This window comes from Cyprinus carpio, chromosome A14 (assembly GCF_018340385.1).
Source record: "Cyprinus carpio isolate SPL01 chromosome A14, ASM1834038v1, whole genome shotgun sequence".
Lineage (NCBI taxonomy): Eukaryota > Metazoa > Chordata > Actinopteri > Cypriniformes > Cyprinidae > Cyprinus > Cyprinus carpio.
Window position 1 is genome coordinate 19,051,740 of NC_056585.1, and position 23,969 is coordinate 19,075,708.

Sequence of the window (23,969 nt, forward strand, 5' to 3'; positions counted from 1 at the left end):
AGTTTCTCAGAGGAAAAAAAGCATAATTTTTTATGTTTGATCTTGGTCAATTGGGTTATTTTGCAGTGGGCTTCTGAAGAATTCTCCAAAATAGAAGCAATCCGCTAAGGACAGCCGAAAGAACACTTATCAATCAAAGTGCCATAAATCAAAATAAGCCAAATGTACTTTTGAGAGTCCAGCGGCATATACAAAGCCAAAAGTTCAAGGAGAAGCTATTTTTCTGTCAATCTGGAACAAAGGGGACAGGATTGTAACAATTACGCCGCCACTGATATTTCAGTGCATTTATACTAAATAGATAAAATACATTCAACAGAAGGCAAAAGTACATTGGATGTCCCCCAAAACAGCTAGAAGAATGGAGAAAGGGCATCTGACCAAATGCTCCCTAAGTACAGTTTTGAGAGGGAAGATGAAGAGCAATTGGGAGCGGGGCATGATTGCAACTGCAGGGGTAACGGTCTGACCTCATCAATCCCAGAGTCCTTCTCTGGACCAGCCGCATCGCTGTCTATCTGAATGTTAATGGTGCTTGAGGAATAGCTGTGGTTGACTGAATGATGATGCAAACCGGAGGAGCTGGCATGTCACATCTTGCCAATGCTGTTTCTCAGCACGAGAGGCACGTTAAGAGCCCTCACCCGTGTCTTAACACGCCTTCACCCAGCTCATGAAAGGATTTACCGCTGTGCATTTTTATCAGGCCTTGAGTCCAGCTGCGCACATGCACACACAATGGCAAGGACGGCGACAGTGGCTCTCTCTCCTCATGCACGCATTAAGGCGAGAATATCATATGCTTGGGGGCATGGCCACTAACCCCCTTCATCAAAGCCTTTCATTTGTCAAAGAGCTCCTGTGTTTACCAGAGCCCTTTGATGACTGACCACATTAGCGAACCCTTATTTTTCTTGCACCGAGCCATGCACTGCACTGCAATCTGAGAGATCTGCCCACTGGCATTAAAGTGCATTGAGGTGGGGCTCATTTATTTGCATTCGGTCAATGCTTCAAGTTTGTATATTGAACAATGACCTCAAATTTAGCCTTAACACTGATGATGTGAATCAATACATACATGCACAACGAGCATGTAGGATGGAAACCAAAAAACAAAAACACACCCACACCAACATACAATATAATATAAAAACTAAAATTAAACGGCTCATGAATCTTTTCTATATGGAGACCAACTGACTAGCTGATCTATAATCTCAATGTCAATGGCGGCTGGAAGACCAAAGCGTTTTTCCCTCAAATGATTATTATCATTATGATTATTATGCTTTTTTCAATAAAAAAAGAAAAAAAGCCAATTCTGCTCCGTGCAACATGTTTCAGGCCTGTAAACCTGCCTGGCTTGTCAAGCAGCAAATTGAAGCCCAGGTTTAATGTTCCGCTATCCTGAGAACAAAAACAGCAATTGAGAGGTTATGTGAGTGACAGGCAGTAACTAACGCAACAAGAAAATACGGATGACCAAAAGTCTCTGGCGGGTGTAAGATTGGTGCAAACATTTGAAACAAATGAACAAATCAAACTGATTATAGCCCACCATGTCAGAGAATGCAAGGCAATTACAGAAAATGTGCTGTATAACTCAGTTCTACATACGACCAGGCCATCTGGTCACAAGCACAGAACATTTGAAAACAGTGGAAGATAGGCATAGGTCTAACATTTTAAAGCTTTAAAGAAAGATACACTATACGCCTTGCTATAACATTAATGAAAAGTAAGCATGAAGGCAAAATTCGACACCAGGGGACGCTGTTCAGCTATATGTTCTACTGTCACATTAAAATAACTGTACTTGCTCTGCAAGCCCAAGAAATGGATTCCCTTAGGACCACAATTCGGGAAGGCAAAAGATATAAATAACATGTTTGATAACAGGATATCAGATTTCTAGTCTCAAGAAACACAAGAACCAACAATGTTTGATGTCCAACCCGACGCAACGTGTTGAAATGCCCAATATTTTATATGATAGCTACAGCACAGCACACAAGTTTGTTTTTTTAAATGATGACCTAAATTTGATCAATTCATCACATGCTTCAAAAAAAAAATACTTTAGTATGCAGGTCAACAACTTTCTCAATTTCTTATTTTCTCATTTACAAAATGAATGAATGAATAAATGAATGAAAGCATACACTAGCATTCATACGTTTTTACATTTTGTTAAAAATACATTTTTTATTCAGCAAACATGCATTAAATTGATCAAAAGTGACAAAAACTTAAAATTATATTTCAAATAAATGCTGTTCTTTTAATCTTCCTATTAATCATGTGACACTGAAGACTGAAGTAATGGCCGCAGATTGGCTTTGCCATTAACATCAGTAAAAAAAAAATTGTTTTTATTAATTAAAAAAAAAAAAAATGTTTTAAATTATAATAATAATTTCAGAATATTACTGTTTCATTATATTTTTATTTAAATAAATGCAGTGCTGTTGAGCATTTAAAAAAAAAAAAAAAAAAAAAAATCTTACTGACCCCAACTTTGGATGGTAATGAACTATGTATGTTATTTTTGTAAGGTTCTTTGTAAGGTGATGTCTTCAATATAAAAAAATAAAATATTTTACAAATCTGACTGACCTGCAAACTATATTATATCAAGTACCTGTAATTTATTCAGATTAGAAAGCAAAAAGAAATATCAATAGAATGCCTTTTCAAGTATCACACAGAACAAAACTATTGAGCTATTGTTCACCACACAGATGGAAAGCAGTCCATTTCCCCACATAAACGCTGCCTCTTTTAAAAAAACTGTCAAAGAATTTTGCTGGTGGGGAGCCCAGTAATCTTTCGCCCTTTGACGCAAGTACAGGTCAATTATCAATGTGTATGCTATCAACCTAATGAGGTGTACAACTCACTGTGGAGCCTGGAAGGCAGTTTACAGTACATAGAATGGGCACTGAAGATCAGTTCTGCTCAGGTGCTGCGAAATTGGCAGAGTTTCCGATCTACAGACAATAAATCAAGAGAAACAGTCAAATAATAAAAAAAGCATCACAGACAGACTCTGTCTGTGGCAGATGCAGGTTGGGGAGAGCTCTGACCAAAAAAAAACTAATACAAAGCAAACATTTTTCTTGTCTGGGAAATAATCCTTCCATTGTTCTGCAGCCAGATTTTGTTATTTAACTTGTCCAAAACAAAACAAATTCCAATTCAATCCAGTCCATTCAACACACCAGCCATTTCAGTTTTGGTATCTTGGGGATTGAAGGAAGTATTTGTGTCTATGTACAGATAAACAGAGAAGGAACTTCAAAAGTAGGGTGAAGACTGCATTCAGCCCTAACCGCAAGTAAAATAAAACTGTTTAGACAATAATGTGCTGCTTCTCCCTATCCGTAACAGTAGCTTGTTCTATCCTATGTGGTGGATGCTCTATTGACAGCTGTCAACATATCACACTTAATAACAGAATTAGTGAGAAGAGTCATGCATATAAAAGCTTGGTAGCTAATGTATATTCTCTCCCAGAGGGGAAAAGAACAAGTGACAAGTCTAGCCAACACTCAGTTAATGCAACCTGTCAGCAGAGAGCACAAAGCTCTCAAGTCCCATTCTCCACTCGTGATTGACAGCAGAAGAGAGATGAGGAAAGATAAAATGTCTTTGATAATCTATGCTTCGGAAACGTGACTTCGCTACTACAAATACATGAGGAAACTAATGGCTACGATGAGTCACTAACGCGTTGGGCTACAGATCTTTGTTTTCAATTCCAGGTAGAAAACAGGCCATTATACAAATGACTAAAACAACAAATAACCTACTACAAAAGTACTCCCTTGTGAAAAAGAAGTACACTTTAGCACTCTTAATTAAACAAAAACATGCTTATAAAGTTCAAAAATAACTTGTTATGAAAATAGTAGAGTTTAAAAGAATAAGCTTAAGTGCAAACTGAATGTAATGTTTTCTTGAAGGTAATAGCATGTTAATCACAATTAAATAAAAATGCAGTATAGTTACATTTATATTTAATCAAATTAACTGAACTTTAAAGTGATTTTTGAACCATTTAAGTAGGACTTAAATGTATCTTTATATGTAATTTCATAATTATGTCTACTGGTCTTTGAAATATGGTTAAGTTTTCGTTTTAATGAAAAATGTTGCAATTTAGTATGTTTTAAATATATTAACTTTAATTGTAACATCAAATAACACACTAGAGTTACAATTAAAGTCAAGTACTTCACATGTACTTTAGTATGTTAATCAGCACATCAAAATATGTGTACTTAATTACATGATTTAATTAAGTACACATATTTTTTTGTATTAAGCACTCTCCTTTTCCACAAGGGTTTTGCAAACTAAATGCTTGAGAAAAATCCTTGTTAAACTCATTTTATTCTGCTGGCCAAGTGTGCAAGAGGCAAAATGTCACTGAGAAGTCTGGTTCTGATGGCCTAATTGACATCCTTAACATGAGCTCCATGCTTTGATATGTATCAGTGAAAAGGGGCGTCTGAGGTCATACAGTGCCTGGAGCACAGTGCAGATCCCAGGGTGTGAAAACAAACCCACCATCATCTTCTCAAACAAGTCCACAATCTCTTTCTCTGACAGGTTCATGGAGCACTCGTCAAACAGTGGCTGGGGCACAGGCAGCTCGGTCTGGGTGGAGATAGGGTCTGTGGGGTGCTGGATAAGGGGCTTCTCCTTCTTCATGCCTTGCTTTCGAAAACTGGTGATTCTGTCACTCAAAAAAAAGAAAATAACTAAAGCAAATTTAATAACATATAAACATCACAGAAAACATAAAAAAAAAAACATAACACACATCAAACAGTGGAAAAAAAAAAACAGTGCAAGGCCTTCAGAAGAAACGTTTTAACTTTTATGGCCCTGTGAAATACATCTGTTGGTGTATTTTTACTAAGACAGTAAGTTTAGAAGAGGCATGAAGGTGTATAAAGGCATAAAGGGTTTGTCCATTTTTTGCAGGGAAAGTGCATTTGAAAGCATATGATTTGACAAAAATCTCTGAAGTTCAACATTAGCCATCAATGTTTTTGTAAATGACATATTCAATTCAAAAAGGATGCATTAAATTGATTAAAAAGTGACAGTAAAGACATTAACATTTCTATTTCAAATAAATGCTTTTCTTTTAAATTTACATTCATCGAAGACTTCTGAAAACATGTATCATAGTTTTCACAAAAATATTAAGCAGCACAACTGTTTTCAACACTGATAAGATGAAATGTATCGCAAGCAAGAATGATTTCAGAAGGATCATGTCACAATGAAGATTACATTAATAAATTACATTTTGAAATGTATTCAAATAGGAAACACATTTTAAATTGTAATGATATTTCAAAATATTACTGTTTTTACTTTATTTTTGATCAAATAATTGCAAATAAGTGGCCTCAAAACTGATACACTTTGACTAATAACCACAAAACTTTCCTTACGATTTCATGGAGGTCTTTTTAAGTTAGTACAAAACAGTTTGGTTAATTATTATAAAGTTTTAAAATGTAGTTTAAAGTTCATAGCTTTACATTTGACTCACCTGCTCCCGTGTTACTTTACCTTTCCAAGCTGTACTTTTAAAAGCAATGGGTGATATTACCTGTCATCTTTCCACTAGTTCATGTTCACTTTACAGTCATAATGAATACAGAAACAATATCACAGACAGCATTCTGAACTACATTAGATGGGAAAATGTGACTTTGATGTGTTTAAGGTTTCTAATTAGAAAGAGATGCGAGAGGCTTTCACTGACATTCCAGTCATGGGTTACTGGCTCAGACAGAGTGAAAACAAACCATGCACTAGTAGTCACTGTTAGTCTGTCATTGAAAACATAGGGAACATGCATATATATAAATGAATTCAAAACAAATGAATTAAAAGAATCAAAACACACTCTGTTGTAAAATGAAAGTGTTAAAGGAGAGACCAAAGTCAAAATTAAGACAAGGTCTGACAACTTATCATGAACGATTGCATCAAGTTGCCATGTGTCTGCTTGAACTCCAGCTTGCTGACCCGGAGTGAACTTTAGAATGATCAATTATGACAGACCGGATGACAGGGTGATAAAAAAAAAAAAACTGTTTTGCTTTGCTTTTTTGTCTTTGATCTCTCTTTGTCAATCATTTCACTTTAACAACACTCTGGTAGTCGTGGCGAAGATGAGAAAAAGAAAAAAACAAAAGAGAAAAAGAAAGACACACAAAATAAAAGAAACAGACACCTTACCATGTCATCAGCCAATGTTTTTATGTGTATGTTCTGTTGAAGGGAAGGGACAACATAGAAATGAGGCCCAACGGAAACACTGCTATCCATTTGTGCATGGGAGAACCCATAACCACATGCAATAAATGACAGATTTATGCAAAAAACAAAAATAAAAAGGCTTATCAGATCATAAGAAAACACTGCAGCAGAGAAAGTGAACCCACTGCTGGCACAACTCTGAATGCATCTATGTCTATTTTACATGTAAAGTGGAGTCTGTTCATTTACAACATAAACAAATCTTTGTTTATATGACAGCAGGACTAATGAAGATAAATTCTTTGAACATATCACTTCACTTCAACTGGCCTTACAAGAACAGAAATAAAGGTTTGATGAGCAAGGCTAACTATAAACAGACACATTCTGCCCAGTATCACAGCAGAGACAATACAGGAAGAGGAGACAGATAACTCGGAGAAAAATTGAGGAAATAGCAAAAGCTTGCCAAAGATCTTTGGTCCTTCCAGCACCATGTGTTCATTCCTCATAATGAACAGTCTGACTATGTTTACATACACTTTTCAGTAATTCCAAATTACATTTAATATGATTGCAGATTCCAAAATAAAGTACCTGAGTGTTTTCAAACCTGTGACTTTTTCTTCTGCAGGAACAAAAGATTTTATTTTTAAGAAGGTGTGATTTTTTTTCTGCAAAACCAGATTTTTTTTTTGGACCCCATGGACTTTCATGTATGAACAAAAAATTTAATAATTAATAATAGGTTTATATCTAAACATATTGATATATATATATATATATATTATATATTATATATACAATGCTAATTTAATCATTTATATTATTTAAAATGTTTTACAGAAGACATTGGAATGACATTTTTGGGTGGTGAATTAACTCTTTAATGCCTCAACTGCTAATTTAATCATTTATATTATTTAGTAGACACCTTTAATCAATGCAACCTATAAATGAATCACTACAACAGGATTTCATCTAAGAATAAAATTCATGGAACAAAAAAAGCATGAAAAGTGCTGCAAGTCAAAGTTCCAGAACTGCTCAAAAAAGTATGAGATGTCTGTATCTAGTAGAGAGATGTCTGTGAAACAAGAGAAAAAGTGACTTTACTGGAAAAGATGGTGGACCAAAGTAGTCTTGTTGGCTGATCTCATCAATCAACCTAACAGTGACACCAATACAAAGGCAATCCCATGCTGTTTACCAGAATCCAAAACCCAACACATGCTGGTCTATCCAGCAGGGTCTGCTGAATCTCACTGTGAATTCTGCTCTTCATGAAGCAATCCATTAGATACATCTTTAAACCTGATCAGTCTGACTGTATTGACCTCAAACACAATTTAAAAAACACCACTTCTCCCCTCCGCCTTCACTCACTTCCTAACAGATGTGCTTTATCTTTTCGGCTACAGCAGGGATAGACGTTTATGACATGGAGAACGCAGTGGGAGAGATGGGTCTCCATATGCCGTGCGGAGCAGGATAAGTGTTAACGAGCAGAGCACCGTGGAGGAGCTGCCATAATGCAGAACTTCCCGCAGGTTTCCTCACTCTACAGTAAATCTCTCAGCCTCCCGGTCCTGCGCTTACCCAGCCATTATAGAACTGCCCCAGGGCTGCAGGCTGTGCACTGCTTTTTGCAACAGTTGGGATGGAAGGGGAGGTTTGATATGAAAGGAGGCGTGTCATGGGAGTGAATCATCTATAATGATACACAAACCTTTAATAACAAAGAAGGTTTAATGCTTTAAAAGTGTCATAAAGTGGTCGGTACAAAGCCCAAACCAGACTTGCCAGCAAAGACTTTTATGGAAAGATATTGTTCAAATAATAATGACTGAATTGGGATTATTGTATTACAGATCCAACAGCCTGAAGTGGCTTCATAGTGTAAGGCCCTGTCTAACACGGATGTGCATTTGTTATTGAAAGTAATTAAAATCTTAAAATCTAATTAAAAACCATTTAACAACTTTGCATAATTGTGTTTTGACTCTAGGGCTGGTCATTAATATTGCAGCTCGACAACACATCAGACAGTCAACTGGGCTAAATATTGCATTATGATTTAACGACACACCTTCAGGGCAACAGAACCTTATTAAATTCTTTATCAAAATAAAGCTTTATTCATTACTGAAAATTCCCAAACCCCCACAACAGCAGTATTAATGCAGCCCCCAGCTCCTGCATAAAGAGCGACATAAATTGCAGTCGAACAGGTCAACACATTACACAACTACTCAGGCCCAAGTTAACTCTTAAGTTAGCTAATTGGAGACACTCGAGAGGAAATAACAGCTTCATTTTGGTTTGAGAGTCCTAATGTAAGGCTCACTTGTCAGCAGATGTGCAAATGGGGTGTTATTACATGTTCCGCCACTAGATGGCACACACCATTCAACACACACAGTTGGTCAATCAATGTTTTACAAAAGCCATTCAAACATTAAAGAGCCTTACAAACATGTCCAACATTTTGGAGAGGAGGAAAGAGCTTCTAGCTGACCACCTGCTTCACTGGCCATTCTTACATTGGGAAAACAACCAGAGAGGATGGGGATAGCAACAAAAAGCTGTTGCAAATGCTTTCTGGGAAATCGGGTTATTTTAATTGGTCTTAATTGTAATCAAACAATGGATCGCTTCAACCCAACAGTTCTTGGCAACTCGCAGTCACTTCGTCTCGAGAACAGAGCTTTTGATGGCCAGCAGCTCCTCTCGTTCACACTCTTCACTCAGGGATGTTTTAATTAAATACAGAGCTGGGAAGAGTCCGTCAAACCCTATAATAGACGAACACAAATATCAGGATGGATTTCACAGCCAGAATCAAGATATTAAAAAGAATGGGCTTCTAACTGGCCATAAACCTTGGTTATGCAGATAATCCTGCAGCACAGTAAAGCCCAGATCACTCTTGATTAAATATCAGCGCTGCTCTTGTACTATGGGGTGCTCACAAAAGCTTTAACCACTACCCCACCAATAAACACTGATTGTTGGTTGTATTTGCCCACAGAGTGAGAGTACAGGCCAACAGGATACCAAACAAAAGCCTGATTGGAAGAAAGACAAAAGTAATAGCACAAAAGGGTGTGGCTATAGATAGGACACGTCAGGTGAATCAATCATTCATAGAGACAATAGAGCAGAAAATGGCATAAATTATGTTGAGTCATTTGTAAATAACTGCGTAAAGATTTAATTTTCAACCTGTTTAAACGACTACATCTATCCCTGACATTATCAATTAATTCACATCAAATTAAATATGCCATAGTTTCCACTATCTAGGTCCATTATAAATAATAAAAAAAAAATTTTAATTGAACATTAGTGTCTTATCAAATTGCTGCCATCACTAAGAACACCACCTTATGTGGTAAAATCACTAGGAGTGCACAATATATTTCAGTATTAAATCAGTTATCAGCTGATATGTTTAATGTTGACACCAATATTGGATAGGCTACATATTAGCAAATCAAAAAAAGCAATATTCATTTTTCATACCGTAAGTTATAATGTTCACTTGAAGTGTTTAAAATTATTGATATATTTTAGCTTTGGTTTAGATTTTTTTTTGTATTCATTGATATGAATACATGAATAGTATACTTTTTGTTGTAGAAATCAGAGTACACAATCTATAAAGTTAAATATTTTTTAACAGTAAAAAATATTGGTTATTTATTAATTATCATCACTCATAATTATTGGTTTATTGGTGCATCCAAATAAAAAATATACTGATTGTATAATACACAGCCACCTGGTTTACTGCTTCAATACAACTCAAGGTTTTGGCCAAAGCTTTTATGCATTCATTTACATCAGATGCACAACACTAAGGCTGATGCTTACTAATGTGCAATATCCCTGTACTGAGAGCTCACTTAAGTGAAAATGGCCATGGAAAACAACTGTAATTCAATCCCCCTGCTTAAACGTTGACATTAACATGCTAAAATGCACATTCAGCTGTGATGTTATCTCCATCTCATATTAGCCAATATAAAATTGACAAACGGCCATCAATTTTCCATGAGAAAGCAGCACAACATAGTTTGCAGAGGCTGGCGCTGTGTCAGCCCTGCTGGGGAGTCTGGGGTGATGCCAGACATGCCTGTTCTCCATCTCTGTAGAGATACTGCAGCAGGCCTCATAGACCTGTGTATGCAACTACAGTATAGTGCATCATCATTTTCACAATAAGGCAAAGTGGGAACATCCAGCAGAAGGGGTGGCCGACTCCATGACTTCATTTTCAATCCGTAGCTTATCTTGAGTGTAGCCAGATAAGGCAGGGCCTGCAGATGTAATCTGTCTAATGATATACAGACTTAAGCTCTTTCCGGTGCTTGGCTTTCTGTGGTTCTCCCTCAAACAGAGAGAGAGTCTGCGACAACTCGCTCTTTCACTTCAGGAGGCGAAACAGTGATGTCATCGTTGGTGTGCATGTCAAATACATGTGAAATAACTATCCTTTGCACTCAACCACACTGAAATCAGTTTCTCTTTTCTGTCTCCTTCCCGTTTTCCTTCGACCTTTGTCCATGTCTTTTTCTATCCTGTTACTCGTCTCTATCATGACAATTCACTTCATCCTCACATCTAGTCAAGTCTAAAAGAACTGAAAAGTCACCATAGCCAATATCCTGTTCCTATGCATGATAATGTCATAGTCAAGCTAGCTTTAACTTCTGTATTAATAAAACACATGTACACCCACAGTCAGAAGTTTGGACACACCGGGACTAAATTTGTTTCTCATGGTCTGGAAAACCTTTTGATCTGAAAGTTTAAAAGAATAGTTCACCCAAAAATTAAAAGTCTGTCTGTAAATACCCTCAAGGTCACTCCAAACCAGCATGAATTTATTTTTCAAATGAACATAAGAAAGCAGAGCTTTTTGAAGGAGTTTTTACGTAGCTATGGCTGATGATACACAGGGCAACTTTTTGAGCAATGTTGCCATCAATGGGCAACCACTAGATACAAATGACCCAAAAACAATCAAAAGTAAACAGAAATAAAACTGCTAAAAAAAAACAATCGGAAAGTGCCCAAACAATGTTGCCCAGCAAAATTGCTCAAAAAGTTGCCCTGTGTATCATCATCTATAGTTCATAGAAACTGCATGTATCAAGCATGTCAAAAAAAAAAATCAAATTATGTTATGTATATTATGTCATTAAATTATGTTAAGCACATTGATGGCAATGTAAGAGGATGGATCTCACGAAGATCTCAGTCACCTTTGGCTTGCTTACTGTAGGCTTTAAGAAATAAATCATTTTATTTTTACTAAGTGTTGTATATTGAGGTTTAACTGATTTTTTTACATTTTATATAATTTAATTAATTATAAGCTTTATCAACTCTCAAACACCCTGTAGTTTCCTCACAAACCCTAATTTGGTAAACCCTGAACTACAACTTTAATCATGCCTTGCGTGCCGCACTGCAGAGTTTGCCCAGAATATTCCTGAATTCAGCAGAAAAAGATAGCAATTTCTAGTTCTGATGTCAACGGAGTATAACTGGTTTCATCATCGCAGATAATGTAATTGTTTCTGGTGTGCCTTGTGGCTTAAGCTTAGATTTAATTTAGAAATGTGCAGAGTGACTAAAGCTGAATAGACTCGAGATGAAAGATAACTTTGCTGCTAAAACAAGGACTATATTATGTGCCTAGCTGTCCTCTCACCACATCACATGACCAACCAAGGTTACTTTTTATGTGTCACGGGAACTTGTCAACAATTTTTGTGCAAATCACTAACTGTTGCAAACCATGTAGCACAATGAACCTGTTAAACCAAGCTACAAACCTCATGAGAGACACTGACATTTTAACCTCAAACATCAGACATAAAAACAACAGAAATCACACTGCTGCTTTGGAAAGTCCATACAATAAAAACAAAACTTACCGAAACCTACCATTAACCTAGGGTGAATGCTATTTGATGAATGCACAAATAATTATGCATGTGGGAGGAAGGTAATCATATTCAGTGTTAGTATAATACCATTAAAGGAACAATAATCCTTTTAGTCTACAGTAAATTATTGATAGAAAACTGCATGTTAAACTGAGGTATTTGATCTTTCCTCTTGACCAAGAAGAGTGAGCTTGACTTCAGCTTGCTAATGGACTGATCAAAAGTAAATGTAGCACTGGAACACAAAAAATGAAGCCTCATCTGTTCCTTCAGCATTGACACACAAGCATCTGGCAAAACGGTTTGTGTTATTCCACAATTTACAGACAAAATTAATCCATCTCCACAATTCATTTTAATTCTGCAAACTGATTCCTAAGTGAAACAAGATATTCAATGAATTTTATCAATAAAGAACTGTGAAAAGAGGAGAATGTAGCCTAGTGGTTGGAGAGAAGTAGAAAAAAAACAAATCAATAAAAAGGCACCGGTCACATCATCCAAATATTTAAATTGGTTCAGAGCATGTTATTAGATTATTTCTAGTAATTTTAAAACCTTCTTTTTTTCCTTTTCAGAATAGTGTCACGCAACCCTCTACATTGTGAGCAAATCACTCGCATATGTGACTAAATCTTCACTCTGGGCGTCTAAATTATGTCTAATATTAGCCAATGGCTAATACATTCTTAGATTTTACTCATTGGAGTTGGAGGATAAGTATTAGTCTAGCACATATATTTTCATTCGCCAAACACTCTGACTGAGCACTTCAGAGTTTCACTCTCCATCAAGGGATCTGTGCTGTTTTTCAGTTCATCTGAATGCATCTGTGTTTGTGTATTTGGCGAACTCCTTTGAAATTCTTCAGCTTTTAAGACTCGCCATCGCTTTCTCTCACTCATGCAAAGAGCAAGCAAGAGAGCCTTAAATAACATGCAGCTACATGTAAACTATAGGTTTTTACGGTAGTGGGCGGAGCGAATGCGCAGTTCCTTTGGAATTCTTCAGCTTTTAAGAACTGCCGGTTTTTACTGTAGTGGGTGGAGCGAATGCGCAAACTATTATCGTACCCGTTTTGATTTCAGCAAATCAGTTTGAGCGAATGCACACAACCTGATCAATCATGAATCCAGCAGTTCTAAATCCTTGGTGCATTTTATATTGTTCTTATTAGTAGAATTTGTGTTATAATAATAATAATAATCATAATAATAATCATATATTTTCAGTATTATTGTTAGTTTTTTTCCCATTTTTTTTTACAGGAACACTGAGTGACCAAAAAAAGCACCAGCACCAGTCAGTTCAGTTAAAATGACTAATTTGCATTCATACATGGTTACCAAGTTTTAATTACTAAACTGCTATTATTAAATAATACTTGATTATCATATTATAATGCTTGACTGACTGATGTTAAGAGTGTACTTTCAGATACTTAAAAAGCTGTGCCATTTTACACACATACATACACACACACACACACACACACACACACACACATATATATATATACCAATAAAACAATATATATGAAAGTGTATCTCAACAAAAATAGTCTAGGGTTTCATGACCCTCTAAGACATCTGCCCAATCAAACAAGGCTCCACTGTTCTCAACATGCAAACAAACAGACTCATTTGAATGAAGTGAACAAACAACCAACTCAAAAAACATAAAATGGATAAAACATATGTCCACAAAAAACAACCCATGACTGATGACTTAAAAATAAATGATGGATCCCCCATCAAAAAACAAATTCATCCCAAGAGCTTTGTTGCCTTAACATGGGAAAAATCTTTGGTGTGTTGGTTATTTCAGGAAAGCTGAGCCAATGTTTATGTTTCTCTGAAACATGCAGAGATATGGTGCTGCGAGCAGCTTTCTTTGGACAGCCATCTCATGTGATTGATTCAAGACAGAGAACCCCCTCCAAAATGACAACATTAAGTATTCTGAACTCCAATTCAACTGATATGGCTGCCTCGTGTCATGTAACAATGTGAGCATTGTGAAGAGAGTGTTGGGTGTACACAAGTTTAACTAAAAAACATCACTCCCTTCCTTCCTTCCCTTCCTTGCTTCATTTCCTTGCTCACTTCCTGTGAGCCCCCAGACACTCAACATGTGCTCCACTTCCTGTTAATTTCTCTGAGATCCCCAACACCCTCTTTGAGTCTAAAATGGCCAGCTACAAATGCCAACTCAAACCATTTACCCTAGGGTCCAAAAGTCTGAGATTACATTAAAATGACTGGAATTCTAATTTAAAACCGAAAATGAAGATTAGGGATTTCAAAGAAATGTTACAACAAATTCTCATAACATTTATAATAAATATTTCAGATTTTTGATTACAAGACCATCAAGTAGATTGAATAAAATGAATCAAATGAACCAATGAATCAAAAGAGAAACTAACCAAATACTAAGATATGTTTCTATTCAATTTTTCACTCAAATAATGCAGATAATATAATTTGTAAATTCTAAAAAAAAAATAATAATAATAATAGATAGTCTCATACTTTTGAACCCCAGTGTATATAAGTGCATGTACAATGCAAACCTCAAAAGTTTCACAAGTGCAATCATTCAGACCTGCAAAGACACATAACCACAATGCGTTGTACGGTGGTTAAAAATATTAAGTTGATGTTCCACCCACAACTGCTAAATTTGACACTGTGTTTAACTTATTACCATTCATCTGTGTCAGCCACAAAAACAGATCTACTTCAGTGAACTTCTGACTTAAAGTATGCTGGCAGACAACATTTAAGATCACCATTACTTGCCTACTAATATACAAAATATCCCATACTACTACAAAATAACTGAATTAGTAACAGTATAATAGGTTAACATCATGGGAATAAAAGTGCGCAAGTATCAAGTTCTTATAGCCAAATCTAACATTCTTTTCATTCTGTACACATACAGATCGTCATTATGATCAATAATGATGCATTTAAACAACCCTGACAAGTCACGGCCAAACAAACACTAGTCAATGTTTTTAACGTGGTTTGGGAGAACTGGCCAAAAGCCCAAAAGTGAGGTTACATTTGTTCTAGGGTAACTAAGTACAGCTGCCTCAGTTGATTTTTTTTCCCATGAGAAAAAAGCACAGGTTATTTAAACATGTACTTCTACAATACACCCAAGATGATCAAAACTATGATCCACTGAAGAGTTATTAGGAGTGAGAAACACTCAGCACACCACTGATTTTTACATGTATTCATGTGAACAAAACAGCTCACAGCAGTCCTGAGGAATGACTCAAGTCTGTTTCCCACATTTAATCTGGCCATTCACACCTCTGCTTTGAATAATGCTGGACAGCAAAGGCCTCCACACCACCTCTCATCCATTTCTCCAGTTCCTTTATTAAAACAGGTAGATAATCGCTTTTCAGGGACACTGGCTTTCACAACAAACACAGTGTATTCTACTTTAGTCACTTACAGCATGACTACACGAGGACATGCTGTACCGATCGCCTGCACTAATCTGCACTCCGTTATGGTCCGTTACATAACAGCAGCCAGGCTTACATTCTATTTCAGGAGTTTCATTCATTTGCAATGGAACTTAATGGAGGTAAACTTCCATTCAGTCTGTGCTCAGGAATGCCTTTTGAGGAAATGCGAATTCCACTTACATGACTTCATACGGTACACTAAGACCCAGCTAAAAGACTAGTAAAGACATTCATTCCATAAATGCAAAACTCACATTATTTTACACTGCAAGTTGGGTGCAAAAAAAGAACAGACTAACAGAGCAGCAAACTTTAGACTGTCAACATCACATAAGAAAATTGAACAGAAGTGCCAAAACTGTGTTTGTCTTTATTTGTACCATAAACAGAAGCTGCGGATCAAACTGAGGATCCATGATGTCATTCCCAATCTGAAAGTTGTAAACAAATGCTGCATTCTTAGTCCCCCATTCTCGCTTCCTGTCTCTTTCCCCGTGGGTCTGATTCTGAGGCTGACTGTAAAGATTAGCCCCCGTGCACTATAGAAATCTAACGCTCTGTGATAACGCTCAGCTTGCTCCAGGGGTTATAACCTTCCTCTAATCCAGCTCAAGACAGATTTATCATAAAACCAGTGATGGCTTTCATTCAAACAAACTTACATATTCAATGCTGGAATCTATTGACAACACATAAGTTTCACAAAAATTTCAACAGATCTGTGGGTTGCTATAGGCGTACACTTTGCTAAAAACATGAACAAAAAGCAAATAAACACCATAACCGTACCACTCTGTAATCTGTGAAGTTTGATATAAAACAAAATAAATTGCCCTACTGCTATTATGCAGGTGAAACTGTTTGTTTATAAATTACAGCAGTGCATATGCATCATAGTATAAGCAAGATGAGACATGACTCAAACTCACTTATACTTCTGATAATTTCTATAATAATTTTCCATGCACCATTTTTATTATATCCAGACAGATCACATGAAACAGCAAAACCACTCAACTTCGTTAAGTTGACAGACACACCTACATTCTGTCACAAACAAAAGCTGACACTCAATTCACCAACTCCCAATAACTATTAATGAAAAAAATAAAATATACACTAATTTAAACTTTACTTCACTTCTCAAATAAAATATTTGCAGTGTATCATTTTAATTTAACAAGCCACAACATGTTTTGTTTTAAAAAAAATAATATACAGTGCATAAATTGATTTGAACCACTTTTCACAAACATTGCTAAACTTCTGTGAGAGCTCTTAACATTTACTGAAAACAGCAGCATCGAGCCATATAAGGTTACTTCACTCTAAATCCCCTCTTACCAGTCATTAAAAACTTTGTAAAATGAAGTATTATCCTGCCCTCCAGTCATGAAGTGCCACCCCACTTCAAGCTGTGATAGATGTGCACTCCATTTTCTATCTCTAACAAATACTCTACCATAAAATAAAATAAAAAAAAAAAACTACAAACAAAAAGTCAAAAATCAACTCAACAAACAAACTCAACAAATCCAAACTAATTCACAACATACTACAAAAACAGTATTGATGCTAAACACAAAAAAAAAGCAGATAAGTTAGGTGAAAGAAAGATAAAAAGACTGGATGAGTTTAAACTTGACCACCCTTCTCAACAACAAAATTCCCAAAATACACAGAAGAAATTAACCAAAAACAGATAAAATATTCAACAGAGAACATGACACACACCAAATACGCCAACAAAGTAAGCACAGAAAAAACAAAAATCAGTGCCCAAATCAGCCACTGGGTGGGCAACAGTGAGATCAGAGTAAGAGTAAGAGAAAGTGACATCAGTGTTAAGGCCTTAGAGTGTGTGCGTGTGTGTGTGTGTGTGTGTGTGTGTGGACACCTCAACACACTATATCAACATTTATTCATATAAAAAAAAATAATTACAATTACATAATTAAAAGTCTTAATTATGATTCCAGGATGTCTTAAATTTGGGGATGGATTGGAAAGACAAGAATTGCGATATAGCTCAACGTGACAATTAAACTTCAAAATGTTATGATTTCATTGAATAAATATGAGCAATGCAAGTGTCAGAGTCAGGTGCTGCACTCCTTCATGTACTGCCATCCCCAAGGAAATGCTATATTTCTGATGTTCCAAAAATGCCACTTGCTGGCAAAGAATGAGTGAATTTTCAATAAGCCCATCTGCTGTTTTTGTTTAGACTAAAGCGAAAATCGATCATATTTTTACGCAGCAAAAACGCTGTTGTAAATGTCAACCAAATGATTGACAAGAAGCTAATACAAAATACAAATCTAAACAATTAAGACATTAAGATATATGTTAGGCTATTTAATTAACATAACAATTGATTGATAATTGTTTAAATTCATATAATTGATACGTTTGACTCATCCCAAAGCACAATCTCAAGGCTAAAATGTGAAGTTTATCAGTTTAAAAGACTTTGTTTTTGTGAAAACCTGCATCTGAACTGTAAATAATGCTTTTTATGGTCATTTTACGGTTTAATAGGTTATGTTACCATAGACATTTTGCTACCTCACTCATATGGTATTCATTTTATTTGTGCAGGTCTTAAAAAGTCTTAAATTTGATCTTACAGAAACCCTGGTCCTTGACTAGTGTTTATTTTTTTACCTGTTTGACAAGGGTTCCTCAATATTTCTGGTACTTCTGCTGTGACAAAGATTTTTAAATGCAAACAACAATTAAAAAATATCAAAATCACAAAATAAAAGATAATTTAAAAAATGTAAATAATTAGAGTCTGTCATTACATATCTTACAAGGATTAAATGCTCATCAGGGTTCACACTTTTTTACGAATAATAAATTTACATATTTTCTCCAATTGTTTGTGATTACAAGATATATTTTTAAAGTATTTGTCTTTTCACAAATAGTAATTTCTCAGTGATTTCTACCCATTACTTCTTAGAGCTTATAAAGATCAATGTAACTAACATAACATTTACACTACTGTTCAAAAGTTTGGAGTACGATTATTTTTTGGAAAGAAATTAATACTTTTATTGACTAAGTATGCATTAAAATTTATCAAAAGTGACAGTAAAGACTTTTAAATTGTTACAAAAAATCTATTTCAAATAAATGCTGTTCTTCTGAAAGAATCCAGGAAAAAAGCAAAACAATTAGGCCTAACTGTTTTCAACATTTATTAAAAAAAAAAATAATAATATTTATTGAGCACCAAATCATCATATTAGAATGATTATATGAAGATGTATCATCACATGAATAAATACAAATTGAAAATAATAAAATAGAATATAGCTACTGTACATTTTATTTCATAATATTACTGTTGTTACTGTATTCTCTGATCAAATGCAGTCTTGGTAATCATAAGAGACTTTTCAAAAAAAAAAAAAAAAAAAAAAAAAAAACTTTTATACAATAGTGATTATTAAAATACAGAAATTTCTATGATTTCCCCTGGACTAGAAATCAAAATTTCCAAGACTGTGGGAGTGCAGTTCTTAAGTAAAGACTGTTGTTGACTTGCTGTTTTAAACAAACACTTTTTAGTTTTGAATCTTGCAGAACACCTGGAAATGTGCTGAGACCCCCCTAGCAGTCCTGTGGCCCCCTGGAAGAGAACCACTATACTGGCAGACAAAATGTGGAGTGTTTTCAACTTCACAAGCCACACCCACTCCACTCATGTAAACTTCCAAGCCATTCCGAGGAAATAAGAGGACCTAAACACCAACTAATCATAAACAACTATAACAAAATGCCCATATTTCTCATAATCTGAGGCAGCCTGGGACACAAAAAGTTAGTTGTATTATGTCTACCACACTACTTTCAGGGCACTGATCAACTACAGCTACAAATATGGCTATCAGAAACTCTCCATCTGGCTTCTAAAGGTTTACATTCCTCAAAGCAAATAGAGCTCATAAACGGATGGATTCCTGGAGCTCCCAAAGGAGCGCTGTCATTACGAAGCTGGTACAGGACACGTACATTTAACTGGAGACAAGCTGTTAAGCAAAGTTACAATGCATATATGCAGATTAAACAGACTTAAGACACTCATTCACCTCGCTTGATCTGGAACCCTGCTGTGACGATAAGCTCTGTCCAAGACCTAACAAGATGACTAAATGATCTTCAGACAGCTTTGTTAAGTCTGCAGGCAAGGCCACAACTTTTAGGAAGCAGGGCAGTCTTGTAAAGTAATTAATACATGCATGAGGAGGCACCTTAAAATAGACAGTCCTACATCCAATAACCAGCATTACATATTTAGAAGTCAAAGCAAACAAATCCCTGGTCATTAAAAGCGCCATATGAAATATGAGAACGCTGTGCAACAGTGATGAAGTAATCAGTTCCCCACAGGTATGACATACGAATACTAAAATACTTGGATCTGTATCATACAGTTGACAAATACCTAATACGCATTTACTAACCAACAGACTGTTCCGTTACAACTGACGCCTTTGGTTAGACATTGTATTTCTTAATAATCACAAGACGCCACTGATAAGCTTGATACTGGACACAACAGACAAATAACTTCACATATCACATGGCCCTTCTTCGCCCTGAGATCAGTAAGTCAGCAAACCTTCCACAACGTTATAAAACTTTCAAAAAGGCAGTGACCAAGAACTGAAACAAACAGTTCCAGTTTCACAACTAAGCCTCTGAGATAAGCGTGACCATCCTTAAAGGTTCAGCACTATCACAAACACTACTCCAGAACCCACTGACACTCACAGAGTGTTTTGAAAGCACATTATCACAAGGTTCAGGGTCCTGTGAAGTAATACATTGATAGGTTCAACAGCTCCACCAGAGAGTGCTGACTGAGCTGGTCAATCTTTGCAGTGAAAACATACTCCAGGTTTGAGAGAAACTTTGTAGATCGATATAACAAAAATGGTCAAATTTTCTTCACAACTAAAGTTATCTGGATGGACTCCAGAGGTAGAAAAGCCCAGAAAAAAAAATCTGACAGGGTCACTGCACAAAAAGGGGGCCTTTTGTGTCCCTCATGAACAAGTCTAAACAATGCCTTTAACAATAACAAGCTGAGACCAGCTTCTACTATGTGTTCTTATAGGCAAAAATGCAGGTTAATTTTACTTTCTTTTTCCATGAGAATGTATTTTGGCCTGTCCCCAGGGTTTCCTATGATCCCCCCCATTTACAAACATATGCGACACCCATGTTGCTGTAAAATATCATAATTAGTTTTGCATAACTAAAAAAATAACAACAACAAAATTAACTCCTGAAAATATAATACATACCAGTTTTTTGTTTTTGCTCTCATCCTCACTGGATTTCTTTTTGGAGGGTTTATTTGGGTCCTCCCCTCCAGCTGCCTGCTGATCCATCTTTGGAATGAAACTTCACTTGAACAGTAACTTTGCTTAGTATTTCCCACGAGCTTGCAAACACCTATCAAAAATCACATTCCTTCAAAAGCCATGCCATCCATGAAGAAAGAAACAAAAATATCAGTTGGATCCAAAACTATTCCATGCAAATATCCAGTGGAATATGATGTAACATCTGTGCATGAAGCTATCCAAAAAAATAAGGTGTGGTGATATTATGAGTCCAAAACAGCTACTCAGAGTCTGAGGGGAAAATAAACAAACAAACAAACATGTTATAAATTACATTTCGGAAAGGTTTTGTAATGTAAACTACATGAAAGCACATTGAATAACTACAATAACAAATATAGAGCCATATATACACACTGTCAGTTAAGAGCTTGTGAACTTTTGTCGATTTTAATACATCAGTGTAACATTATAACAATCATCTGACGACACACGTTTGCCATTTAGTAGAGTCAATTTAACAATGCTTTTAATAAATTAACGGAATTACACACTCAAGCACTTGCATAGCACGTCTATTGAAATATAAAGATATTTCAGAGACTTGTAAAAAGTCAAAAGAGGTCTGTGAGTTTTATACAAAATGGCATGATATTTTATATAATGAACGCATAGCCTAACTGATTTTATTCAAAGGAGAAATGACCGCTGCTGTCCAGGCGGTTACTTTCACACAGGAAACTGTTATTCCAGCGCTATGAGGCTTAAAGTAAAAAAGTGTACAATAAAGACATTGGCTCTAAACGCCAAGTCTGCTTACATGGACATAGCGAATTAATATTAAACAGCCAGATAGTCAAGGAATAATGTACAAAACTCACAAAAAAAAATCTCATCCAAAGCTTACCTACACAACGAAACGCACGAGACAGGCCCACTAATTACACCTACATATGGACTCTTAACAATGGTTATAACTAGTCAGAAGGAAAAAACATTCCTTCACTTGCTGGCGGGGGGGTTATTATACATCTTGAAGTAGACCCCTTTCTGTTATTACTCGTGGGGAGGAGACCGCCTACAATAGATAAAATACAGAACTGACTGCTGTGTATATTCAAACACTCCAAACTCAATAAAATCAACATAACATCCAAAACAACTCCAATCAATTAAATAATATAAAGTAAAAAATAATCGTAGAAGGTGTTATAAAAATTGTAATGTACTTTTTTTTCTGGAAAGTATATCATTTTTATATTATGTTTTCTACATTTTATATTTATTTTAATAATGCCTCACATTATTAAACTGACATTATATATAACTGGAAATGTATTTATCTAATTTGCATATATATATATATATGATATACAATTTATATATTGCATATATATATATATATATATGATATATATATATATATATATCATTTGCACACCCAAAGAAAAGAGAAAAACAATAACTGCATAGTAATCATGCTCTCCATTTCTGTACATAAGAACTCTAATAGACCAATCACAGAAGTACATTATGTGTAAATCCAAGTGCTTATCAACTTCAGTTTTGTCCAACAACACATTTGTGCATATTACACATAACTTGGAAAGAGATGCCGTAATTCACCAACAAGATTTCATACTTAATTTATACAATACATACCACATGTAGTTTTGTGTGTAGTTACTACACAGTCAATTTCAATTCAGTTTTAATTGCTTTAATACAGATATTACTACCCACAATCTACCAAACAATAAAATAAAAGTGAAATCTGAAACATTTTCATTGTGCATTTGTGTTGTGTTTACTAAATGGCCTCGTGCCATTAAGAAAAAGCCAAAGGTCATTGAGGCTTTTTTAATGACAGGCACTTCTTACTCTCTCGCTCTTGTTCTCACACCACGTTATATAGCATGGTGTCACAACTACACAATTCAACAATAACAGTTCAAATCCTTTAGTAAAGAAACAAAAATAACAAAAAAATACAAAATCGCAAAATTTGTGTCAAAAACACTACAATGCAAAAACAAAGTCACAGTCGGGATATGTGTGTCAAAATCACTTTAGCTCTCTGAACAGTAGCTAAATAGCACTAAAGGTGAAAATACAAATTGGTCAAAGTTAATTTGGTCACAAAAAGAGTGTAATGAAGCAAAGAGAAAGAGGGAGGTCAAGAGCAACAGCAGGGAGCATAAACTTCACACAGCTCACAGTATGGGAAGAACTTTGAAGGGTGTACTTTTATTTCAGCCACTCACTTTATCTTTAATCTCCCAGACAGGGAACGCCACATTAACTGCCTTTCAGATACTCTGGGTCTTGCATTAGATACATTATGTGCAATAAATGATGAGGTCATGACAATTACTTAAAGAGTATAATGCAATGAGAAATGCATTCAAACACATTATACAGCAGGTAAAATAAGTATTGAACATGTTACCATTTTTCTCAGTAAATATTCTTCTAAGTGCTGTTGACATTAAACTTTCACCAGATATCAATAACAACCCAAGTAATCCATACATACAAAGAGAACAAAACAAATAAGTTCAGAAATTAAGTTATGTGTAATAAAATGGAGGCGCCTCCTGTATGGAGAAACTAGTCTACTGAAATGTATTAAATACTTCATACAAAAGCCTTTGTTGGTAAAGGCGCCTCCTGTATGGAGAAACTAGTCGCATACATTGCTCAGGTGTGATTTTGGCCCATTCTTCCACACAAACAGTCTTCAAACCCTGAAGGTTCTGTGTGCCTCTTCTATGAACTCTGATCTTTAGTTCTTATTTTCTATTGGATTCCAGTCAGGTGATTGGCTGGGCCATTCTAGCAGCTTTACTTTCTTTCTCTGAA

General features: G+C 35.6%; 1 protein-coding gene across 1 annotated transcript in view; it reads right to left on the minus strand.

Moving 5' to 3' along the window:
• The window catches only part of diaph2 (diaphanous-related formin 2), a 379,799-nt gene extending 357,744 nt beyond the window's left edge, over positions 1–22,055 (minus strand). The window contains exons 1-4 of the mRNA XM_042770138.1: positions 22,015–22,055; positions 21,066–21,398; positions 6,271–6,303; positions 4,576–4,752 (exon numbers count right to left, since the gene is read on the minus strand). Coding sequence (XP_042626072.1) covers positions 4,576–4,752; positions 6,271–6,303; positions 21,066–21,152 — 297 coding nt within the window. The 5' untranslated portion in view covers positions 21,153–21,398; positions 22,015–22,055. The remainder of the gene's footprint in view (positions 1–4,575; positions 4,753–6,270; positions 6,304–21,065; positions 21,399–22,014) is intronic.
• Positions 22,056–23,969: the final 1,914 nt, after the last annotated feature.